At 44.6% G+C, this 23,080-nt stretch overlaps 1 protein-coding gene and 1 non-coding gene across 6 annotated transcripts in view; both read left to right on the top strand.

The window, feature by feature from the left end:
* bmal1a (basic helix-loop-helix ARNT like 1a) overlaps positions 1–23,080 on the top strand; it is an 87,956-nt gene that overhangs the window by 17,836 nt on the left and 47,040 nt on the right. For 4 of the 5 annotated variants that reach the window (XM_087996399.1, XM_087996400.1, XM_087996397.1 and 1 more), the window contains 9 exons: positions 5,087–5,128; positions 5,645–5,802; positions 7,300–7,379; positions 12,007–12,099; positions 16,626–16,743; positions 18,327–18,476; positions 20,955–21,201; positions 22,145–22,251; positions 22,817–22,967. In XM_087996399.1, the coding sequence (XP_087852525.1) occupies positions 5,087–5,128; positions 5,645–5,802; positions 7,300–7,379; positions 12,007–12,099; positions 16,626–16,743; positions 18,327–18,476; positions 20,955–21,201; positions 22,145–22,251; positions 22,817–22,967 (1,146 nt within the window). The remainder of the gene's footprint in view (positions 1–5,086; positions 5,129–5,644; positions 5,803–7,299; positions 7,380–12,006; positions 12,100–16,625; positions 16,744–18,326; positions 18,477–20,954; positions 21,202–22,144; positions 22,252–22,816; positions 22,968–23,080) is intronic. The other variant, XM_087996398.1, reaches the window with a different exon arrangement.
* LOC122558146 (U6 spliceosomal RNA) lies at positions 21,304–21,406 on the top strand. Its single transcript, XR_006314047.1, has one exon. It is a non-coding gene; the product is annotated as a U6 spliceosomal RNA (small nuclear RNA).

Raw genomic sequence — 23,080 nt, 5'->3', positions numbered from 1 at the left:
AAGTTGTAGACAAAGTTTTGTGAATGTTAAACCATCCCTGGAAATGGTATCATGTTTTTGTTACCTCTGCACCTGACTAATTCATAGCTTTTCTGGCTGGTGCTTCAGCTAAACACTCCCTGAACTGAAATTCATCCAAAACAAACCTAGTTATTACCCATCCCCTTGCCTGCTCATCAATCAGAGCAGCATTTCTTCCAAGTTAATAGGCTGGGTTTTCTGAGGCAGTCTTTCACAGATCAGCACTCCACCCAACCCCCACAAAAAAAATGAAGGAAGGGAGCTCCTCATGTTGGCTGGGATCCCCCCTCAGTCGAGGCAAAACGCTCAGAGACACAGTATAGTTTTACTTTCTTCATTTTTACTCCGGGCTCTGGAGGGAGAGAGCACAATTGCCCAGGTGCACAGAGACATGAGTTCATGGTCTTCACTCCGGAACAGCAGTTTCTTAATGAATTAATACTAATTTTACAGGGAGGAGCATCTAGATAAGACAACATACGTATTGATTAGGTGACCATTACAATCAACGAGTGTCAATAGTGAAGATTAAACCATCTGGTGTTACACAATGAATGTTCTTAACCTTAACTGGCTTCACATAATGAATATTTTTCACCTTGTTAAACTGACCTTATATGTTGAATGCTTCCAATATTGTTAAATGGCTCTACATAATGAATGCTTTTCCACCTTGTTAACCCATTGCCCTTGCCTTCCGCATCTTATTGTTAACTGTAAGTTGTTATCTGATCTGAGTCCTGCTCAGCTGAATCTCTTGTTTCATAAAACTCAACTTAACTCTTTCCCTACCTGCTTACACCCTATACACGTTCTCATTCCCTCCTTTTATTATTTCATGATAACCAATGGCACTGCCAGCTTTCATAAGACTCTGACAGCTAGCATCTAAGCAAGTTATTGACACACAGCATACAGTGATTATAAAAATAAATTACTAGTCTGTTACAGTAGATAGAATTTGATGAATCCTTCCATGTAGGGAAAAAAATTCAAGTTTTATCTTTGATTAGATTACAATAGATTAGATTAGATTACATTACATTACAGCATGGAAACAGGCCCTTCGGCCCAACAAGTCTACACCGACCCGCCGAAGCGCAACCCACCTATGCCCCTACATTTACCCCTTCCCTAACACTACGGGCAATTTAGCACGGCCAATTCACCTGACCTGCGCATCTTTGGACTGTGGGAGGAAACCGGAGCACCCAGAGGAAACCCACACAGACACGAGGAGAATGTGCAAACAGTCAGTCGCCTGAGGCGGGAATTGAACCCAGGTCTCTGGCGCTGTGAGGCAGCAGTGCTAACCACTGTGCCACCGTGCCGCCCACAAACCCATAAACTTCTAAATTGTACTGCCTAAACAATTTAGTTAATTATAAACAATGGTGCTGAAATCAAACACTTGCGTACCTCATTCAGGTTATTCAAAAATTATTTTCCTTTAACAAATGAATACTTGACTAATGTGAAAGCTGTCAGGAAAAGTATTTCCAAAATCTGGAACAGCAAGAAAACAACAATGTTTCCTGTGCTTAGGCCATTTAAGAGGTAGTTTCAGTTCAGATTTAAATCTCAAACGTTCGTGGGAAACAAATGCAGAATATATTAAAATATGTTCTCTAAATGAAAGTTCCCAAGTGAAACAGTCGGAATTACTGTGGCAACTTTGATAGAAATCAACATTGTTTGAATTTGCAATATGAAGGGGGCCAATGAAGTCTGAACAAGAATTGAAAGAACTGAAACAGCCTTAAGTTCTAATATGCTCTAAAAACATCAAACTCAAAATGCACTCTTCCTTTTGTGAACACTTTGCATTATAAACACAGCAGCAGCAAAGATATCCTAATACAATACTCTCATCTGGTTAAAGCATGACTGCTGACCCTACTGTTTTTTTTTAAACAGGCATTGTAATATTTCAAACACATCAGGGGCTCAACGCATTCATTCAGTTTGTCTTAAGGTTACAAGTTTGATAGTTTTAAAAACGACATAATATCGTACAATTTCAATGTAATAACAAAATCTCCCCCACTACACAGCCCACAAAATACATTGAATAGAAATCCTGATTCAAACAAGGCAAAGCAGTTACTTAAAAAGGCTTTTCCGAACCAGTATTTTAACAAATTAAAGTATTTAAATATCAAACACTCACAGCATGGCACAATTTACATTGCAACTTTCCGTTTTCAACCCAAGTATTAGTACAACCTTAATTTCAGTGTTTTCTCTTTTTTTTTGTTTTGCTGAAATTGTACTTAGAAAAGAGAAAACCCTCCGAGTGGACTGCATGCTGCCGCAGTCCAAGCCACACTCTTTTTCTCCCCCGTCCCGCCATGAACACAGATTCACAGAACCTCAAATTTTGCCATTAGGGGACTTTAATCCCTTTCTTACTTTACTGTTCACAGAGTGCTCATATCTCACTTAAACCCACCCAGGGGACTCGAACCCCAGCACCGTGCAGAGGACTCTAACCTTAAAAACCACACACCCCTGCCCCTCCTCCAATGCAGCGCAGAAGGCTTGAAACTCTGCCTGCCAGCATGCTTGTGAAACTGTGTCTATCGACTGAACTAATTACTGTTTGAGGAATCCATAGAATAGAGAGCAATCAAGCAAGGGGACCATCTCCAACACACAGGAATATCGAGAAGGATCAAGGTTTAAAATCTTACCTTGTGGGTCCGTCCGTCTCGAGATACCGATGTTCTGGGTGGCCGCTGACACTGTTCGATCATAACTATTCATTTGGATCCTGCCGGCTGCGCCAATATTGTCGTCCCGTTCTTCTCTCTTTCCCCCCCCCCTTCCTCCCCCTCAGTTAAAGCAAAATGATCAGAGACACAGTATGGCTTTACATCCTTCATCTTTATTACGGGCCCTGGAGGGAGAGAGAACAATCACCCATGTGCACAGGGACATGAGTTCTTGGTCTTTTCTCTGGAACAGCAGTTTCTTAATGAATTATTTAGTCATTTTACAGGGAGGAGAATCCAGATAAGGCAACATACATATTCATTAAGTGGCCATTACAGTGAACGAGTGTCAATAGCAAAGATTAAGCCATCTGATATTACACAATGAATGTTCTTAACCTTAAATAGCTCCACATAATGACTACTTTTCCACCTTGCTAACCCATTACCCTTGCCTCCAGCACCCTGTTGATAACTAATTTCTTATCTGATCTGAGTCATGCTCAGCTGAACCTCCTGAGTTTTGTGAAACAAGAACCTCACTCTTTCCCTACCTGCTTATACCCTATACATTCTCACCTATTTCTGAAAGGAGATTCTGCTCAGGATAACTGTCAAAGATTTGGCACAGATTTGATGGCCCAAATGATCATCCTTATGTAGAAGGTGGTGACATTGTGGTAAGGTCATGGGACCCGTCATCCAGAACCCAGACTAATGCTCTGGAGACATAGGTTTGAATTCCACTATGGCAGGTGGTGAAATTTGAATCCAATAAAACAAAACTCGCTTAATGGTGACCATGTAACCACTGTTGATTGTCATTAGTGAACCAGATGGGTTTCTTAAAATGGCCTTTAGGGAAGAAAACCTCTCAACCTTACCTGGTTTAGCTTACATGTGACTCCACACCATAAGAATGTTTACTTTTAACTGCCCTCTGAAATAGGATACAGTGAGGTCTGCAGATGCTGGAGGTCAGAGTTGAGTGTGTTGCTGGAAAAGCACAGCAGGCCAGGCAGCATCAGAGGAGCAGGAAAATCGACGTTTCAGACCAAAGCCCTTCATCAGGAATGAGGCTGGGAGCCTTGGGGCGGGGGCGGTCGAGAGGTAAATAGGAGGGGGGTGGGTCTGGGGCGAAGGTAGCTGAGAGTACAATAGGTGGATGAAGGTGGGGGGTAAAGGTGATAGGTCGGAGAGGAGGGTGGAGCAGATAGGTGGGAAGGAAGATTGACAGGTGGGACAGGTCATGAGGATGGTGCTGAGCTGGAATGTTGTAACTGGGGTAAGGTGGGGGAAGGGGAAATGAGGAAACTGGTGAGGTCCACATTGATGCCCTGGGGTTGGAGTGTTCCGAGGTGGGAGATAAGACCTTCTTCCTCCAGGCGTCGGATGATGAGGGAGTGGCGATGGAGGAGGCCCAGGACCTGCATATCCTTGGCAGAGTGGGAGGGGGAGTTGAAATGTTGGGCCATGGGGCGGTGGGGTTGATTCATGCGGGTGTCCCGGAGCACTGTCCTCATGACCTGTCCTACCTGTCAATCTTCCTTCCCACCTATCCGCTCCACCCTCCTCTCCGACCGATCACCTTTACCCCCACCTCCATCCATCTATGCACTCTCAGCTATCTTCTCCCCAGCCCCACCCCCTTCCCATTAATCTCTCCATCCACCCCCCCACCCCCCGCCTCATTCCTGATGAAGGGCTCCAGCCCGAAACTTCGATTTTCCTGCTCTTCTGATGCTGCCTGACCTGCTGTACTTTTCCAGCAACACACTCTCAACACTGTCCTCTGAAATAGCCAAGTGAACCATTCAGTTAAGATAGTTAAGGATGGGCAATAGATGCTGGTCTAGCTAATGACGTCCACGCCACATGAACAAATTTTTTAAAAGATTACGTAAGATTCGATAATGTGTCTAATGTGAGAGTACGAACTGGTGCCCTTTTTTTTTTTAAACATTAATCTACCTTCTGTATTTGAGAAGTTGGACAGGTGACTCTCAGATCTTCCATGTTACCTGGTATCTAACAAGCCAGCCAAATGTTTAACCAAAGATATGTGGCCCATATTCAACACTACGGTGTTTCTATACAGAATTCAAAATCTTCCACAAACCTTAGCACTTGTACCTTGACTTTCCATTGAATTTTTTTTCTAAGTGCAGCCTTGGTTTAGTGGAGAGTGCTTACTTTAAATCAGTGAACTCGATCATTTGAATGGTGTAAATCAGTTCCATTTGCAAATCTAAATTTCAAATATTTTTCACAACTTAAGCCAACGAGTCCACCAAAATATTTCTGAGAATATGATGGGTTTTATCATAACTTTACATATCTCTCTTATCTAGGATGGAATGTACAGATCAACACGGCAAAGTCAAAAATGCCAGGTAATCCTCCAGTTCTTTGTACTGTATTTTTAAAGCTCGGAATCAGAACTCAAGAAGCTGGGATTGTTCTTCTGAGGGATGAAAAGAATAACTGGGAAATTGCAATAGAAATTTCCAAACGAATCGGGAAGCAAATGGATTAAACTGGCAGGGTAGTCAATAATTAGAGGACTCCGAGGCAGTGTGTGTCAACATACACATTGTAGGATGAAGGACCTCTCTGACATTTTCTTGGGCTGGAAATGGACAGTGAATGTTGAAACAAATACAGAAATTGCTGCAAAAACACAGCAGGTCTGGCAGCATCTGTAGGGAGAAAGCAGAATTCACATTGCGGGTCCAGTGACCCCCCCCCCCTCCAACAAGAACATGTTGACAAAGCATTTTAAAAAGGATTGAATCCTGTCATTCTGTAAAATATCAATTAAAGTGCATCCACCTAAAATCATTTAACGGTGCAACTGTCTATTAAGCTGAATCTGGGAGAGTTATTGCATTCTATTGCTCACATTTCAGAGAGGCTCATAGCCAGATTGAAAAGCGGCGTCGGGATAAGATGAACAGTTTTATTGATGAGTTGGCATCGATGGTGCCAACATGCAATGCCATGTCACGGAAGTTGGACAAGCTCACTGTGCTTAGGATGGCTGTACAGCACATGAAGACCCTAAGAGGTAAGGAACTAGGAAGTGAAGGTTGGCTGCAATTTTGTGATGTCCAACAAACCTATATGAGATTTGTTTATTTGTTGCATAAACAATTTTACTATTTTTCAAACTGCATTGTGCACAAGCACTGAAATTGGAAGACTGTAAAAGACCTCGGTCCCTCTGGCTTCACCTACAAGCCTGGTAGTCACCTAATACAATGACAATGGAGTTTTGGCAAGTGATAGAAGTCAGATGTGGTGGCTTTGTGGTTACGTTACTTAAGAGCCATAGAGATATACAGCATGGAAACAAATCCTTTAGTCTTAAATCAATCTAGTCCCATTTACCAACATTTGGGCCATATACCCCTGACCCCTTCCTATCCAAATTCCCATCCTTTTTAAATATTGTAATTGTACCAACCTCCACCAGTTCCCCTGGGAGAACATTCTACATATGCGTGAAAAAGTTGGTCCTTGGGTCGTTTTTAAATCTTTCTCTCACCCTAAATCTATGTGCTCTAATTTTGGAATCTGTTCCCCTGAAAAAAAGACCTTGGCTATTCACCCTCTCTATGCCCCTCATCATGATTACTTAACTGGTAATCCAGCCACCTGGACTACAACTCAGAGATATGTGTTCAATGGCAGTTGGGATATTTAAATTTCGTGAATTAAATAAATCTTAAATTCCAAAGAAAATTTCCATACTGGCAACCATCAACCAAGCAGATTGTCAACATGTCCTTTAGGGAAGAAGATCTGTTCTTCTTCAACCTAGCTTTGTTTTTGATTCCATATCCATAAGACTGTGGGTTTTTTTTTAACTCAATTATCTCTGACGGGGCTGAGTAAGCGACTCAGTTGTATTCTCTGCAGCCTGGTCAAGAGGAATTAAGAGATGGGGCATAAAGGCTGGCCTCGCTCAGGGACTCCCACCTCTGAACATATGATGAAAATATATTCGATCTCTATCAATGAGTCTGCCCAGACTCAAAGTGAGGAAAACTCGCAATTGCAGGAGAGATTTGGAAAAGTGGAAGTCCGAAACCATCTGTTTTTCAGCAGATCAGTTTCCCTTTCTGAAGTTATGATAAGGCAACTCTAAATTCCAGTGAGAAAATTATGGAATAAAATGTAATAAATCTGTAGCAATTGCACATCAAACTGGGATAATATGTTGTAAATCAAGCCCCACTACTTCTGGAGTCATACAGAAGATTTGAATTGAAGCTATGTACAGTCCCCCAATTTACTTGACTGTCAGACCAAGGTTGATTGAAAGCAGAGACCAGATTTCTGTACTAAACACGAGTTATTAACTATTCTAAGTAATTAATCTATGTCTGATTTATTAAAAGTCACAACTCTCAGTAACTGCTGCAGGAAAGGTAATTGGTTTTCACTGCAGCGAACAGCAGCTTCAGCTGGGGCGAATAATGGTTTGAAATGGAATTAAATTTTCAATCTAATCTGATTTTAATATTAATTCTTATACCTGTTTTATCATTTGTGGTTTCAGGAGCCACCAATGCTTACTCAGAGGCGAACTACAAACCTGCCTTCCTTTCAGATGATGAGCTGAAACATCTTATCCTCAGGGTATATTTTTATTTTTCACAAGTTCCTTTTTAATAAAATTATCGTTTGGTTTGCAGTCTCTATAGGCCTCTTGCTATGTTTATGAACCCTGACGAAAGTGGGTAGAGCAGATGCTGGAGATCAGAGTCAAGGTCAGAGTGGTGCTGGAGAAGCACAGCAGGTCAAGCAGCATCCGAGGAGCAGGAAAAATCAACATTTTGGGCAAAAGCCATTCATCAGGCATCTGATGTTTATGAACCCTGTCTATTTCTACAATACTCAGGGCATTGTGTTTTGTGTAACACATCAGAAAAAAGAGAATCAGTTTCTAACTACTTTCTTGATCTTAAGAAAGTCTGACTTCACCCAGGGACTGAGCAATAAACTGTCAAGAGTCATACAGCACGGAAACAGACCCTTTGGCCCAACTCCTCCATGCTGACCAAGTTTCCCTATAAAAATATTCAATAAGAATTATCTCCGAATTGACCTCTGAATTATGGGTTTTAGATCACTTCCTTGCATATGAATCACAAAAGTGACAAATTGGGCTCAGTAGTTAGCGCAGCTGTCTCTCAACCCCAGGGGCACATGTTCAGTTTCACCCTCGGATGACTGACTGTATGGAATTTGTATGTTCTCCCCATGTTTGCAAGGGTTTCCTTCAGGTGCACTGGAGTTCTCCCAAAGTCCAAAGATGTGCAGATTGGGTGGATTGGCCATGCTACATTGTCCCCTAGTGGCCAGGGGATGTGCACGCTAGGTGGGCTAGCTATGGTAAATGTGGGGTTATAGGATTGGGGTCTGGGTGTGGATGGGACACCCTTCAAAGGGTCCGTGTTGACTCAATGGGCTGAATGTCCTCATTCAACACAGCTGGGCTTCTATGATTCTAAATTAATTAGCAGTGCACCACCAGGATAGTGCTTTATCAGTGAACAATGCCACGGATGTTCTACTAGTACAGCCTGCTCCACTTATCCCAGAAATAAGTTGGAACTCTCTACTATTGGGAATGGCTGAGGTGAATGGTACAGATATATTTAAAGGATCACTGAATAAATACATGAGGGAGATGTAGAATGATGTGTTGATGCAGTGAGATGATCATGAGATGATATTGATGTATTGGCGTATTTTATGCTGTATTTGCAATGTAATGGTCAGAGGACCTATACTACTGAGATTGTCCTGCTATGTATGATGGCTGCTATAAAGCAGCATGTGGTCTTGTTACTTTTTATTTGTAACTATCTTTCTTTGAAGTACAGTCAGTATTCAGTCTAAATATGTGGAGGTGTAGTGATGTACATACAGGGGATTTGAAAAACTTAAGTATACAGAAGATATTAAATATTAACCCAATATTAATTACCTACCTTAGTTCTTACATTCAGTGCACATTGTTAAGGTGGAAGCATGTGAGTAAACATAGGAATTTCTGAATTAATAAGCCGATGCAAAAATTCCAGCAATGTTTGAAATTGATATTAATGTAAATGGATAATGGTCATCACTTTGTCTTACATAACTACCCATCATTTAAAAATATCTTGTTAATGACAGATAGCAAAAGAAACAAGTCCTTAGGTTCTTAAGTAGTCATCAAGGATTGACTTCAGGCAGGAATATGAACGCTGCAAGTCTTGCAAATATCTGACTTTCACATTGGAGTTGAAACAGTGTCATCAGTGCCAAGCTGTGCAAGCTGCATTCAGCTTGTGCATGGTTAGGTGCAACTTGTTTGTGCCCATATGTAGGGAAAGTGTCATTGCCATATCCATAAATTCTGAATGTTTCTAGAAAATTGACAGAAGAGTCACTATTCTCTTTGTGACAGAGAAACAAAGCAGATATGCAATAATTGGATAAAATTTGTGAATGTCTTACTGTAAAACAGGAACATATGTCAGGGGGAAGGCCATTTGCATTCAAGCCGTTTCCATAATTCAGCATATCTCGACTTTATCCACCCGCCTTGGTTGCATATTTATTTATACTCTTGTCATATAATGATCCATTGATCTCAGATTCAGAAAATGGTTAACTGAGTTAACATCTATTACTTTAAGTGGCAGAGTTACACATTTCTACCACCCTTTACACACTATGCTTCTAAATGGCTTGATCCTGATTAGAATCAGGACCCCTCCCTGAGACCCTCCATCAGCGAAAATAAGTACCTCCTCTAAGAGTTCCTTACAAAATCCTAAGCATCTCAAAAAATAAAAGTTATACCTTAACTCACTACATTGCAGAAAATGCAAGCCTAATCTCTCTTTGTGATCTAACCGTTTGAGCCTTTCAGTTGAAGTTGCATATAGTTCACGTGTTTTGCAGCCATAGCTGATACAGTGGTAGCCTTCTCTTGAAACTTTGAAGCAGAGTTTGATAGATTGAGTGCAGATAGCAAGGGGACAGGGAAATTGAATTATGGAATTACTTTAATTCCAAGGTCTAGAATCACAGCCAGTGAGTTTCACCCCTGCTATCAAATGGTATCTACCTAAAAGAAGTGTGAAGTTAGGTGCATGGAGTGCAATGTAGCAAAGTGAACCAGGTAGGTGATGCAGTGTTTAAGGTCGTTAGGAGTGTGTGGAAGAAATCGGGTCTGGGTGGGGCAAGGAAGGGTAGGAGTCAGGCCTGGAGGTGGAGAAGGGAATGGTGGTGATTGAGAGGGATAGGGAGAGGAGAGACTGAGTGGAGGTTGGGAGCATGGCGAGGAAGCCCACTCAGATCCAGAGTTGGGTAAGGGGGTTAGAGGAGTAGGAAAGTGGGGAACTAGTTTGAAGAGGGTTTGAATCCAGAGTGGGTCATACTGGGGACTGATGATATTGGGTGTGATGGGTTATGGGCTCCCTGGGAGTGAAATGGGTTTGGGGGGGGGTGGTTTCTGAAGCTGGTGAAGGAAATGGTTTTGTACCGAGTGGGGGAGGTTATCAGGTTTGGTGGTTGGGGGGAGGTGATGGGAGGAAGGAGAAGAGGAGACCAGCTCCTGGAGGGAGGCAGGAAGGGGATGCCAGGTTATGGTCTGGAAGGTGTAAATAGTCAGGGGGCCTGTAGTTGGGTTTATGTGGGGTTGGTTGAATAGTTATTCAGGGTCAGATAATGTGTTCAGTAATCTAACTTTTTCTGAGTAACTATTTACTTAATTTCACCTGAACCTTTTGAATTCTCTGATTTAGTGGATGTTTTCAGAAGGTTCCAAATGTTGAGGAATTGCCTAGTGGAATCTTCAATTTCCTGTGTAATTTTTTTGAAGGTTGCTACAAAGAGGATCCTGCAGGATCTTATGTGCAGCTCTCATCTGCACTGGAATAATGACTGGCCAGTGACAAGTCCAGATTACTCCCTCTGTATTCAGTCCCCCAAAATCCTTCATAATGTTTAAGGCAGCTTCTCAGACAAGAGTATCTTAGCCTTTCAATTTTTTTTCCTCATTCATATGCACTTGCATTTATGATATCGTCCTTGTAAAGTTTCTCTCTATATCCTATCTGTCCCTCTATCCTCTTTTCATGATGTGCTGATGAGAATCACACAGTACGCTGTGGTCTAAGGTTCAGAAACCGTATAATGCGAATTCCCTACTTTTCAATTTATTCCTCTTGAAATGAAGTCAAGTTCTTGATTTACTTTTCCTTATGGCCAAACTAACCATGGCGCATCTTTGTGATTTGTGTATTTGTACTTCAAGATCCCCTTCTTCTGTCCCAGCGAGACTTGGACTTTCCAAGGAATGTGACCTCCCTCTAGCTCCTACCAAAATCTCTTTTATGTGTTTAATTTGGTAGTTATTTGTTTATATTAAAGTCCTCCTGTAATTTGTTGCATTCCTCCTCCGTATTGACTGTCCCCAATTCTCTGCTCTGCAATCTGCAACACGAAACATTGTGTTTCAATTTCAGTGTCCAAACTGTAAATGCAAAATGTTATCAACAGTTGTCCCAGCACTAATCCTGGTGGAACACTGTTTGTCACCTTGTGCCACTCTGGATAAACCTACCCTGTACTCCCGCTCTTTGCTTTCTGAGTTGAAACCACATTCTCTGACGTTATTGATTTGTCGAGTCCGGAGTGCCTATATTAAAGACCTGTTCAAAACCTAGTTAAGTTACATCTACTGTATGGCCATTGTTACCTCCTCAAATTATTAAATATGTTTGGTCAAATCCTGTTATGAATCTCCTCCTGTAACATCCTCATTTTCCTATCATGTGCATTCCAACCTGTCCCTAAAGGACTCCACTTCATTTCACCTGCACTCACGCAATATGAGCGCTGGGGAAAAATAAGCACTACTGCAGTTAGGCAGTAGTGTGGGGGTTAGCAAAAAAAAAATGAACAGCAGATTCTCTGAGGGAGCTGGAAGAGAAAAAAAAATAAACAGGAGTGTCAGAGGTTCTGTTCTGTCTAGGTGCTGGTTCTGAGAAAGCTGAATCTCTGGCAAGGATTCAAAAAAGAGAGAGAAAAAAAGCGCTCCACTTCATTCTCATTAGGATTTATTACCCAGTTGTGATAAATGACCGCTTGCTAATCTGTTTATATATTGGAGTGGGTATTCACTTATTGTAGTGGAGAGAAGAGGGACAGGTATTGTCTTTTACTTGTAAAATGTTTACTCATCAAAGATTTGCTGTTCCTCTAGGCGGCTGATGGATTTCTTTTTGTTGTGGGCTGCGACAGAGGGAAGATACTTTTTGTGTCTGAATCGGTTTTCAAAATTCTCAACTATAGCCAGGTAAAGTCGTACAGCCACTATACCATTCGAGTGTTGTAATGGGTCCAAATGTCTTCAATATTGCAGCTGTATTGATATAGCCTTCAGTAATCAGAAATGGTTCCAGCTTGAAGTTTAATGATCATTGAAGAAGAATTTTGCAGGACTTCAGGGTGGAGCTGGGAAACTGGATTAAATTAACCTATTTGAAAAATTAGTTCTGGTGTAGGCACAATGGCCTTAATCTGCTGTGATTCTATTCATTCATTGTTGATAGTAATTAAATATATTCTCTATATTTGATGCAGTAAAAGTGCCTTTGTTCAAGTTTCACTTTATTGAACGATAAATACTCAGCGCTTTGGGATACAGTTTTAGGAAATTGATAAAGTTACAAGACGGAATATGAGAATTATTTTACATATGGTGCTATGAATTCGAGTTGGCCAAAAAAAGTGGTAGAAGCAGATTCAATTGCACCATTCAAAAGGAAATTGGATAAATACTTGTAAAGAAAATAATACTTCTGAGTTTATGGAGCCACTAGTTGGGAGTGTGTGAATAATGGGATAACTGTTTCAAAGAGCTGGCACGGGCACAGCGCCGCCTGGGGCTCGGCGCCAAGGGAGCCCTGCGCCGCTTGGGGGGGCTCAGTGCCGAGAGAGCGCTGTGCCGCCTGGGGCGCTCGGTGCCAAGGGAGCCCTGCGCCGCCTAGGGCTTGGCACCGAGGGAGCGCTGCGCCGACTGGGACCCGGAGCCGAGGGAGCGTTGCGTCGCCTGGGGAGGCTCGGTGCCGAGAGAGCGCAGCGCCGCCTGGGGGGCTCGGCCCTGAGAGAGCGCCGCGCCGCACCGCCTTGGGGGCTCGGCCCCGAGAGAACGCTGCGACGCCTGGGGGGCTCAGCCCCAAGAGAGCGACGCATTGCCTTGGGGGCTCGGTGCCGAGGGAGCGCCACGCTGCCTGGGGGGCTCGGTCCTGAGAGAGCGCCGCGCTGCCTGGGGGGCTCAGCCCCAAGAGAGCGCCGCGCTGCCTGGGGGGCCATGTGCCGAGGGAGCGCTGCGCTGCCTGGGGGACTCGGTCCTGAGGGAGCGCCGCGCTGCCTGGGGGGCTCCTTGCTGAGGGAGCGCCGCGCCGCCTGGGGGGATCGGTGCCGATAGAGCGCCGCGCCGCCTGTGGGGCTCGGTACCAAGGGAGCGCCGCGCCGCCTGGGGGGCTCGGTACCGAGGGAGCGCCGCGCCGCCTGGGGAGCTCGGTGCCGAGGGTGCGCCGCATCGCCTGGGGGGGCTCGCTGACGAGGGAGTGCCGCGCCGCCTGGGGGGGGCTTGCTGACGAGGGAGCGCCGCGCTGCCTGGGGGGGCTCGCTGACAAGGGAGCGCCGCTCTGCCTGTGGGGTTCAGTGATGAGGGGGCCCTGCGCTGCCTGGGGGGCTCGGTGATGAGGGGGCCCTGCGCTGCCTGGGGGGCTCGGTGCACGGGAGCGCCGCGCCGCCGTGGGGGTCCGGTGTCAGGGGAGCGCCGCGCTGCCTGGGGGGGCTCAGTGCAAAGGGAGCCCTGCACCGCCTGGGGGGGCTCGGTGCACAGGAGCGCTGCTCTGCCTGTGGGGTTCAGTGATGAGGGAGCGCTGCGCTGCCTGGTGGGTTCAGTGCCAAGAGGGTGCTGCGCTGCCTTGGGGGGGTACGGTGCATGGGAGCCCTGCACTGCCTGGGGGGGCTCGGTGCCGATGGAGCACCGCACTGTCTGGGGTTTGGTGATGAGGGAGCGCCGCGCTGCCTAGGGGGTTCAGTGATGAGTGTGCGCTGCGCCGCCTGGGGGGCTCAGTGCCGAGAGAGCGCTGTGCTGCCTGGGGGGTACACTACCTGGGGGGCTCTGTGCTGAGAGCGCGCTGCGCTGCCTGGGGGCTACAGTGCCGATTGAGCGCTGTGCTGCCTGGGGGGTTGTGATGAGGGCGCGCTGCACTGCCTGGGGGATTCAGTGATGAGGGAGCGCTACACTGCCTGGGGGGTTCAGTGATGAGGGAGCGCTGCTCTGCCTGGGGCACCCTCTTGCTAGGGGGATCGGTGCCGAGGGGGCGTTGCGCTGCCTGTGGGGTTCAGTGTTGAGGGAGCGCTGCGCTGCCTGGGGGGTTCAGTGATGAGGGAGCGCTGCGCAGCCTGGGGGGGCTCGGTGCCAAGAGAGCGCTGCACTGCCTGGGGGGGGTTCAGTGTTGAGGGAGCGCTGCGCAGCCTGGGTGGCTCAGTGCACGGGAGCGCTGCTCTGCCTGTGGGGTTCAGTGATGAGAGAGTGCTGCGTCGCCTATGGCTCGGTGCCGAGGGAGCCCTGCGCCGCCTGGGGTTCGGTGCCGAGGGAGCCCTGCGCCGCATGGGGCTCAGTGCCAAGGCAGCCCCACGCTGCCTGTGGGTCCACGTTCTTGCTACAGTCAGTGAAACACAACAGCGCCTTTACTTCCTTAGTAGGTTAGGGAAATTTTGCATGTCCAAAATGACTGTTAGCAATTTTTATAGGTGCACCATAGGAAGCATCCTATCTGGATGCATTACAGCTTGCTATGGCACCCGCTCTGCTTAAGACTGCAAGAAATTAGAGATTCGTGAACTTGGTCCAGTCCATGAATTAACCTGCCTTCCTCGGGAAAACCAGCTGACTCAGGAAAGCAGCGCACGTAATAAAGAGCTCTTCCATCCCTGTTATACTCATTTCCATCCTCTTCCATTGGGCAGTAGATCCAAAAGTTTGAAAACATGTACTAACAGATTCAAGAACTTCTTCCCTGCACTGCCTTTTGAAACGTAGTCTTTGTTGTTATGCGCTTGAGACAGATGTGGCTCTGAAAAGTGCGAGAGAATTGCAAGTCTATCTTTTCTTTAATTAGACCACGCTCCTCTCTTCAGGTTGTCCAATAAGGGATTCGTTGGTGGTGGTTCACAGAGTTTTTCCTGAGGTGATCCTGAGTTGAGCAGGAAACTGCCTAAATCATTCCAAGTCAGTTCGAGTTATCATTCTAAGTTATCAGTCGTTAGTGTTAGTTTTTCTCTGCACCTTCTCTGTACCTGTTACATTGTACTCTGCATTCTGTTCTATTCTTCTGATGTATTTGCGTAAGGTGTGATTTGTCTGGATAGCATGCCAAACAATACTTTTCACTGTATCTCAGTGCGTGTGACAATAATAAATCAAATCAAATCAAATGAGAGAGCACTGCACTGCTTGTGTGTCAGTGCTGAGGTGGTGCTACACTGCCTGAAGATCAGCTGGGGGAGTTCTACCCAGTGTCCTGACCATTATTTATCCTCGCTGAAAATGTGTTGCTGGAAAAGCGCAGCAGGTCAGGCAGCATCCAAGGAACAGGAGAATCGACATTTCGGGCATGGAAGGGCTCATGCCCGAAACGTCGATTCTCCTGCTCCTTGGATGCTGCCTGACCTGCTGCGCTTTTCCAGCAACATATTTTCAGCTCTGATCTCCAGCATCTGCAGTCCTTACTTTCTCCTACATTATTTATCCTCGAACCAACATCACTAATTCAGATATAATGCTGGTTAGTTACCAGAGATTGAGGAATTCTTGCTAATTTACACCTTGCTAATCCAATAATATCTTGGCAAATTATAGACTATCTGCTGTTGTACCATCTGAGAGCAGCTCATTCGAACTGACTTGGAATGATTTAGGCAGTTTCCTGCTCAACTCAGGATCACCTCAGGAAAAACTCTCTGAACCACCACCAACGAATCCCTTATTGGACAACCTGAAGAGAGGAGCTTGGTCTAATTAAAGAAAAGATAGACTTGCAATTATCTCGCACTTTTCAGAGCCACATCTGTCTCAAGCGCATAACAACAAAGACTACGTTTCAAAAGGTGTAAGGTCTAGACAGTAAGCTCCCAGGAACCATGATGTAATAATCACCAGATAATCTACTTTAGTGCTGGTGATGGAGAGAGAGGTTTTCCAGGAGAATTACCCAACCCTTTTATAAAACGGGGTCATGGGGATCTTTCACATCATCTGATCAGATGGGCCCTTATTTGAACATCACCTCCAAAAGAGAGTATCTCTGACAGTGCACACTCCCTCATTATTTCACTAGAGTGGCTACCTTGGTTTTTATGCTCCAACCCCTGAGTGGGACTTGAACCTTGTGATTGAGATGTGCATGTACTACTGCCTGTGCAATGGTGGATTCATGCCTTAGTGAGAAGCTTGTGATCTTGAGCCCTCTTCAGGTCTTGCCTGGAGACTCTGGTACAGGACCAAGCCAATGCAGATGGAGGATCAAGTCTCTTTGCTATCTCTCTGTTGTGGTGGGAGTTGAAAATCCCTCTGCACTATTCACAGAAAGGCTTTGGAGTTTTCCTGTCCTGAAGCAAATTCCACGTTGTCTGTCTCATCCTTGTTTGTAAGATAATGCAGTGCCTAATAACCCATGCAGCCATATGTATTGAACTTGGAGGTGATTGGTTGATCGTGAAGCACTTTTGCAAATGGTAGATGTATAAATTTGGGACTGAGAGTTTCTCTTATAATAATGTTTTCCTGTCCTTGATTTGCAGACGGATCTGATCGGTCAGAGTTTGTTTGACTACCTCCACCCAAAGGACATTGCCAAAGTCAAAGAGCAACTCTCTTCATTTGATGTGACCCCAAGGGAGAGGCTAATAGATGCCAAAAGTAAGACCAGTTGCGTCCATAGTTAAAGCAGTAGCTATTGATCATTAAAGGCAGGATATAAAGAAACAAAATGAGGAAGGTTGACGGATCAAGAATTTCCCCATTTTACAAATATGTTATTGTGGAGCAATGTGTCCAATAATCGACACCAACAAGATTAACTGTTTCCACCCTGTGTTTGAAGTAAGTAAATGTAAAAGTAAGCTGTTGTAATACAACTAGCCCTCATTAAACACTCCTAATATGAATCTATACTAACTAAAAAGGTGTTAAACAAAAATCACTTTCTCATTAGAATACATGAGTGTCTCTGACCTGAAATCTTTACAGTAAAAACCTGTTGGCTGCTTGAACTAAAGTGGTCCACAATCCTGTACTATTCCCTGATGTTTACTAATTACAGATCTTGCATCATCTTGCTGCTTTCCTCAACCTCCCTATTCACTGCTGCCTTCAACCTCCAACTTTCTGCCTTCAACTATGCGCTCTCATTTCCTCTCACAATCCCTGTCACAGTGAGGGCTGGAGAGGGAGGCAGTGAGTGAGAGCAAAGGGATGCAGTGAACAGAGAGACAGCGAGGTGATGTGCAGGAGGGTTAGTGTAACAGTAAGGTTTAGACAGGAGGGGCAGGGCAAATGGGTGTTGGAGGGTGGGGTTGAGAGAGATAGGAAGCAAGATATAATGGTGGGTAGTGGACAGAGAAGAAGGGAGGTGGTGAGGAGGAGGGTCAAGAGAGGGAATCTGTGCTTTTCTAAATAATAGATTGAACATGCTGTGACCATGCTAATGGAGGCAACCACTATTGGGGGAACCTAATTCAGAAACTGTGCTAGAACAGCAATACTTATTAATTAAATGGCAATCTTTGTAATATTTCAGTGAGTGGCCGATCTGAAGGGAGGTGGTGAAAACTGGGTCTACTGATTTATTCAAACTGCAGTTAGAGAGATTTCTCTCCGTTGATAATATTTTGGGACCCAGACTGAGAAATTTCAGAAACAAAAACGGCAATTGCTGGAAAAGTTCAGCAGGTCTGGCCGCATCTGTGGAGAGAAATCAGAGTTAACGTTTTGGGTCCTCAGAGCTGGTAATCTCTGATGAAAGGAACAGCTGATTGCAGACCTGTGCTTTTCAAGGGTCTCCTCCACTGCATCATCTATTGGAGCCTCAATGATAAAGATTGGTTGTTATTGTTAGTCCACAGATGTTAGGATCGAATCCCATGAGCCTTACCTGTGGAGTTTATCAATGGTGGAAGACATTCTTACGAAAAGTCATTGACCTGAAACGTGAGCTCTCTTTCTCTCTGTCCACAGATACTGCCAGATCTGCTAAATACTTATATTATATTTCTGATTTCCTGCATCTAGGTTACTTTGCTTTTCTTAGTTTGAAGGTGGAATGAATGGGTTTTTCTAGCGTCTTATCGCTTCCTGTAATCCCCCTCAGTTTTATTAATGTGCAAACTGGTATTAATAATTTTCCAGACTGTCATGGGTTATAATGAGCTGGATGTTTTGCCTTTCACCCAAGTGTTGACATTGCATTCATTCTGTGCTGCTTCACTGGTCTCTCTGATTAGCTGGCTTGCCGGTAAAGACAGACATAACTCCAGGACCCTCTCGATTGTGCTCGGGAGCAAGACGCTCGTTTTTTTGCCGGATGAAATGCAACAGGCCTTCTGTCAAATTAGAGGAAAAAGACTTCACAGCCAACTGCTCCAAGAAGAAAGGTGATGTACCACGGTTTGTTTAACTTTCTCTTTTCTGTCAAAAAGTCAAGGTGTGGGTACAGCAAGGAATTAGAGAGCAGAGGGTATGGTTTGCTTTTGTTGCAAAGATGTTGGAGTAGAAGAGTAGTAAAGACATACCACAACTATGTATCAGGCTACGGTGAGACCATGCATTGAACACTATTATAGTTTGTTTCCTTTATCTAGGAATGGATCCACCTCCCTTAGTGGCAGTGTGGCAAAGGTTCAGGCGTCTGATTAAAACACAAAGTGTTGGAGAAATTCAGCAAATCTGGGAGCATCAATGAAGAGAGAAACAGGGTTCATGATTTGAGTCTGATGTTATTTTGGTTCTGAAGAAGTCATCTTAGACTCGAAATGTTGACACTGTTTCTCTGCACAGATGCTGCCAGACCTGCTGATTTTCTACAACATTTTCTACAGTGTCTGTTTCAGATTTCTAATATTTGCAGCACTTTGCTTTCAATAGGTTGATTTGTGAGATGGGAGGGTTCTCCAATGAGAAGTGATGGAATAGAAGAATGAGTGAGGATCTCGTTAAATGTGGCCAGTTCTTATACTGTTTGGCAGGGTTAGTTTTAGATTAGATTAGGTTCCCCTACAGTGTGGAAAAGGCCTGTTGGCCCAACCAGTCCACACCGACCCTCTGAAGAGTAACCCACCCAGGCCCATTTTCCACTGACTAATGCGCCTAACATTATGGGCAATTTAGCACGGCCAATTCACCTGAACTGCACATCTTTGGAAAGTGGTAGGAAACTGGAGCACCCGGAGGAAACCCACACAGACACAGGGAGAATGTGCAAACTCCACACAGACATAGCCCGAGGCTGGAACCGAACCTGGGACTCTGGCACTGTGACTCAGCAGTGCTAACCACTGAGCCACCGTGCTGTTAGTATTGAGAGGATTTTTTTTTTATCTGGTTGTAGGGCGTAGAACTAGGGGCATTGACTCTGGGGGAAGAGGCCCATATTTAGGAGGAAATTGATGTCGAATTGTTTCATTCAGAGGGTTGTGAATCTTTGGAATTCTCAGTCTTTGTCAGGCTTTGGATGCTCAGTTGATTTGTATATTTGGGATTGAAGAACAGATTTTTGGATAGAGGAATTAGAAGATATCAAGAGTGTGGGAAGGTGGAGTTGACAGCGATCAGCGATGATCTTATTGAATGGTGAAACCTGTTTGAGAGGCCGAATGGCCTTCTCTAGCTCTTCTGTGCTTTGTTCTTCTGAAAATAACTACTCCACAATCTGCATTTATGTAGCATTGTTTTAATGTAACATCGGCATTCCATTGGGACAAGTGTTAAACAAAAATTTTAATACTCGGTCAAGTAGAGATGTCAGGACAGATAAGAAAAAACTTGGTGGAAAGTATAGGTTTCAGAGCTGAGGGTTCTGACAGCTACCAATGGCCGAATTAAAACCAAGGATATGGAAGAAACCAGAATTGGAGGAGCTTGGATAGCTCTTGACAGTTAAGAGGGCTGGAGGAGATTACATAGCTGGGGAGAGGTGAGTTTCTGGGGAGGTTTGAAAAAAGCCTGGGATACAGGCAGCAGGGATTTCGGCGACCAAATTTCATGGCAATGTAATTTAGGACACAAACCAGGTATGTTTGGACTCGAGCCTAAAGGGAACAAAGATGTGTACCGTGTCTAACTTCACCCGTGTCTCAGCAATGTTACAGAAGTGGAAGTAAGCTGTCTTGGTGATGGGGTGGGTCTGGGTCATCTTATCTGAAGTTGGTTGCCTGAGAAGTGACTTGTCAGCGGTACCTTGCTGAAATGCTTCTGGAGAACTGAGAGGTTGTGACAACACTAGGGTAATGTCACAGCTTATCCAGTATCTGTGGACAGGTAGAGACTTGTTGCTGTGTCTCATTGCTGATTCAGCTGAGGCATTCTAAACCTGCCACAAGTGGTTTAAAACAGACAGTAATCCAAGACCCTGGATCACACATCGAATAGCACGACCACATAAGTCCTGTGTCCATTATGAAAGGGTGCTTTCTGTCGGCTTCAGTATTGAGGACATGGAACACAAAATGTTGTTTCATTCAGATCTGTCCACTTCATCCTTTCATCTCTCTGTAATCTCCTCCAGCCGTACAACTCTCTGAAATCTGTGTTCCTGCTGTCCTGACCATCCTGAATTTCATTGTTTCACTATTGCTGGCCAGGACTTCAGCTGCCTGATTCTTCAGCCCTGGAATTCACTCCCCTAAGCCTCTCTATATACCTTTCCTTTCAGACATCCCTTAAAGTCTATCCCTTCGTCAGAACGTTCCTTCAATTGTGCTAATGTTGCATTATGTGGCTCAGTGTCACATATTGACTGAAGTGCATTGGGACTTTTTAGGGTGCTATATAAATGAAAACTATTGTTCAATATTTTACATGCTATCCGTGCACCCACTCACATTTTGATCTTGCATCCCACTTATGCTTTGCAGTTGACCGTAAGAGTTTCTGCACCATTCACAGCAGCGGCTATCTGAAGAGCTGGCCGCCCACCAAGATGGGATTGGACGAAGACAATGAGCCTGACAATGAAGGCTGCAACTTGAGCTGCCTTGTCGCCATTGGTCGGTTACATCCTCACATTGTACCGCAGCCAATCAGTGGCGAGATCAGAGTAAAATCAACTGAGTACGTTTCCCGACACGCAATAGATGGGAAATTTGTGTTCGTGGACCAGAGGTGAGAAATGCATCAAAACCCTACGTTCACAGTTATCGAGCGGTATTGATGGGGAGGGTTTGTTAAACTGTACCGTGGAAAATAATCGGATGATTGACGCACTCACTTTGGCAGCAAGTACAATGATATTGGAACAATATGGAACAGAATGGCATGGCTCCTGTGGAAGGATGGTATGCAAATTTGTGAAGAGTTCCATGTTAAAATGATCATGTGGTAGTGTCCCTACCTCTGGGCCAGAATGTCAGGGTACACGACCCACCTGCCACGAAGATGTGTCATAGTATGTATGAACAGGTTGATTTAAAATATTATATTAAATAATTGAAATAAAAGGCTAGTCTCCATAATGATGACCATAAAACCTTTGTATTATGATTAAAGCCCCCCCTGGTTTGGTAATGTCCTTTAGAGAAGGAGATCTGCAATCCTTATTTGGCCCAATCTTTGAGTCAAGATCATGCTATGTAGCAATAATAGTTAGCTCTTAACTGCCCTTTGATATGGTCTAGTAAGTTGGTTGATTGCATTGTGAAATGAACACCTCTTTAAATTAAGTCTTCACTGAACCTGCCTGCACTGACAGGAATCACTGAATCCAGAGGAAACAGATTTAAGGGTTGTTACCAAAGGAATGAGAGAAAGGAGATAGTTTTTTTTTTGTTTTTTACTTATGTTGTTTTCATTTGTTTTTTTTGCGTAAAAGGGTGTTGGATGCAGATTCAGTAGTATCTTCCAAAGGGGAATTGGAAAGATACTTGAAAAGGAGAGATTTGCAGGGCCATAGGACTACAGGACTACTCTTTCAATGAGGCAGCAGAAATGTACTGGGTCAAACAACCTTCTCCTGAGTTGGAGGTTGGATAAGTGCTTTGTCTTTGTTCTGATGATGGGGATGTGTTCCATCAGAATGGCTGAAGATGCACCAATTTTCTGTTTCCAGGGCGACTGTGATTCTGGGATATTTGCCACAGGAGCTCCTGGGAACCTCATGTTATGAATATTTCCACCAAGATGATATAGTACATCTTGCAGAGTGCCACCGACAAGGCAAGCACAACCTGTTCTTTCATTTCTATTGGAATTGCAAAAAGCACAATGTATGGGAACCAAGGACAGACCATGGCCTGTGTCTCACCTTTTGTGGATGTGGCACACCATTCGCTGGGGCAGAGAGGGGTCTCAGTGTAACATTTCATTTCCACAATAGCACCCCTGACTGTGAGCAGCATTCCTCTAATCCAGCAATGGGATGCAGGCTGAAGTCTTTGTGCTCAGGACCTTGAAATCAAGCTTGACAAACTCCTAACTCAGAGGAAAGGGCATTATCAACAGAGCCACAGTGACAGTACAGCTATCGTTAATCACTTAGAGTTTGGAAGGTTCTGTTGATAATGGCAGTAAGTCAATAATGTTGGAACTGAGTGGGTGAGCTCCTCTGCTGAGTGAGTAGGCCCTGAGGTGTGAGTGGGATAGTACAAATGCATTAAAAACATGTTTGGGGCTAATTAATATCCCGAGTGGCCTAATTTTCAGACTTGGAATGTGTTCAAAAAATTGGAGAGAACGTGTAACTTTCACCCCATTGACCTGTTGCTGCCATGTTTGTTTGCAGTGTTACAGAGCAGAGACAAGATCACCACCAGCTGCTACAAGTTCCGAATAAAGGATGGTTCCTTCATCACGCTGCGCAGTTACTGGTTCAGTTTCCTCAACCCCTGGACCAAAGAAGTTGAATATCTTGTTTCCACAAACACTGTTGTTTTGTGAGTTTCTTTTTCTGATTGCTTAGATTGGTGGAAGGATAGATTGAGGGAGCTTGGAAGGGGTGTTTTGGGTGTATAGTGGGATGCTAGAACAATATCGCTTGGTCTTGAAC

Source organism: Chiloscyllium plagiosum, unplaced genomic scaffold, assembly GCF_037043375.1.
Source record: "Chiloscyllium plagiosum isolate Xiang-an unplaced genomic scaffold, Cpla_swu_hap1 HiC_scaffold_18, whole genome shotgun sequence".
NCBI classification, from domain to species: Eukaryota; Metazoa; Chordata; class Chondrichthyes; order Orectolobiformes; family Hemiscylliidae; genus Chiloscyllium; species Chiloscyllium plagiosum.
This window is presented reverse-complemented; position numbering and strand designations above follow the sequence as displayed.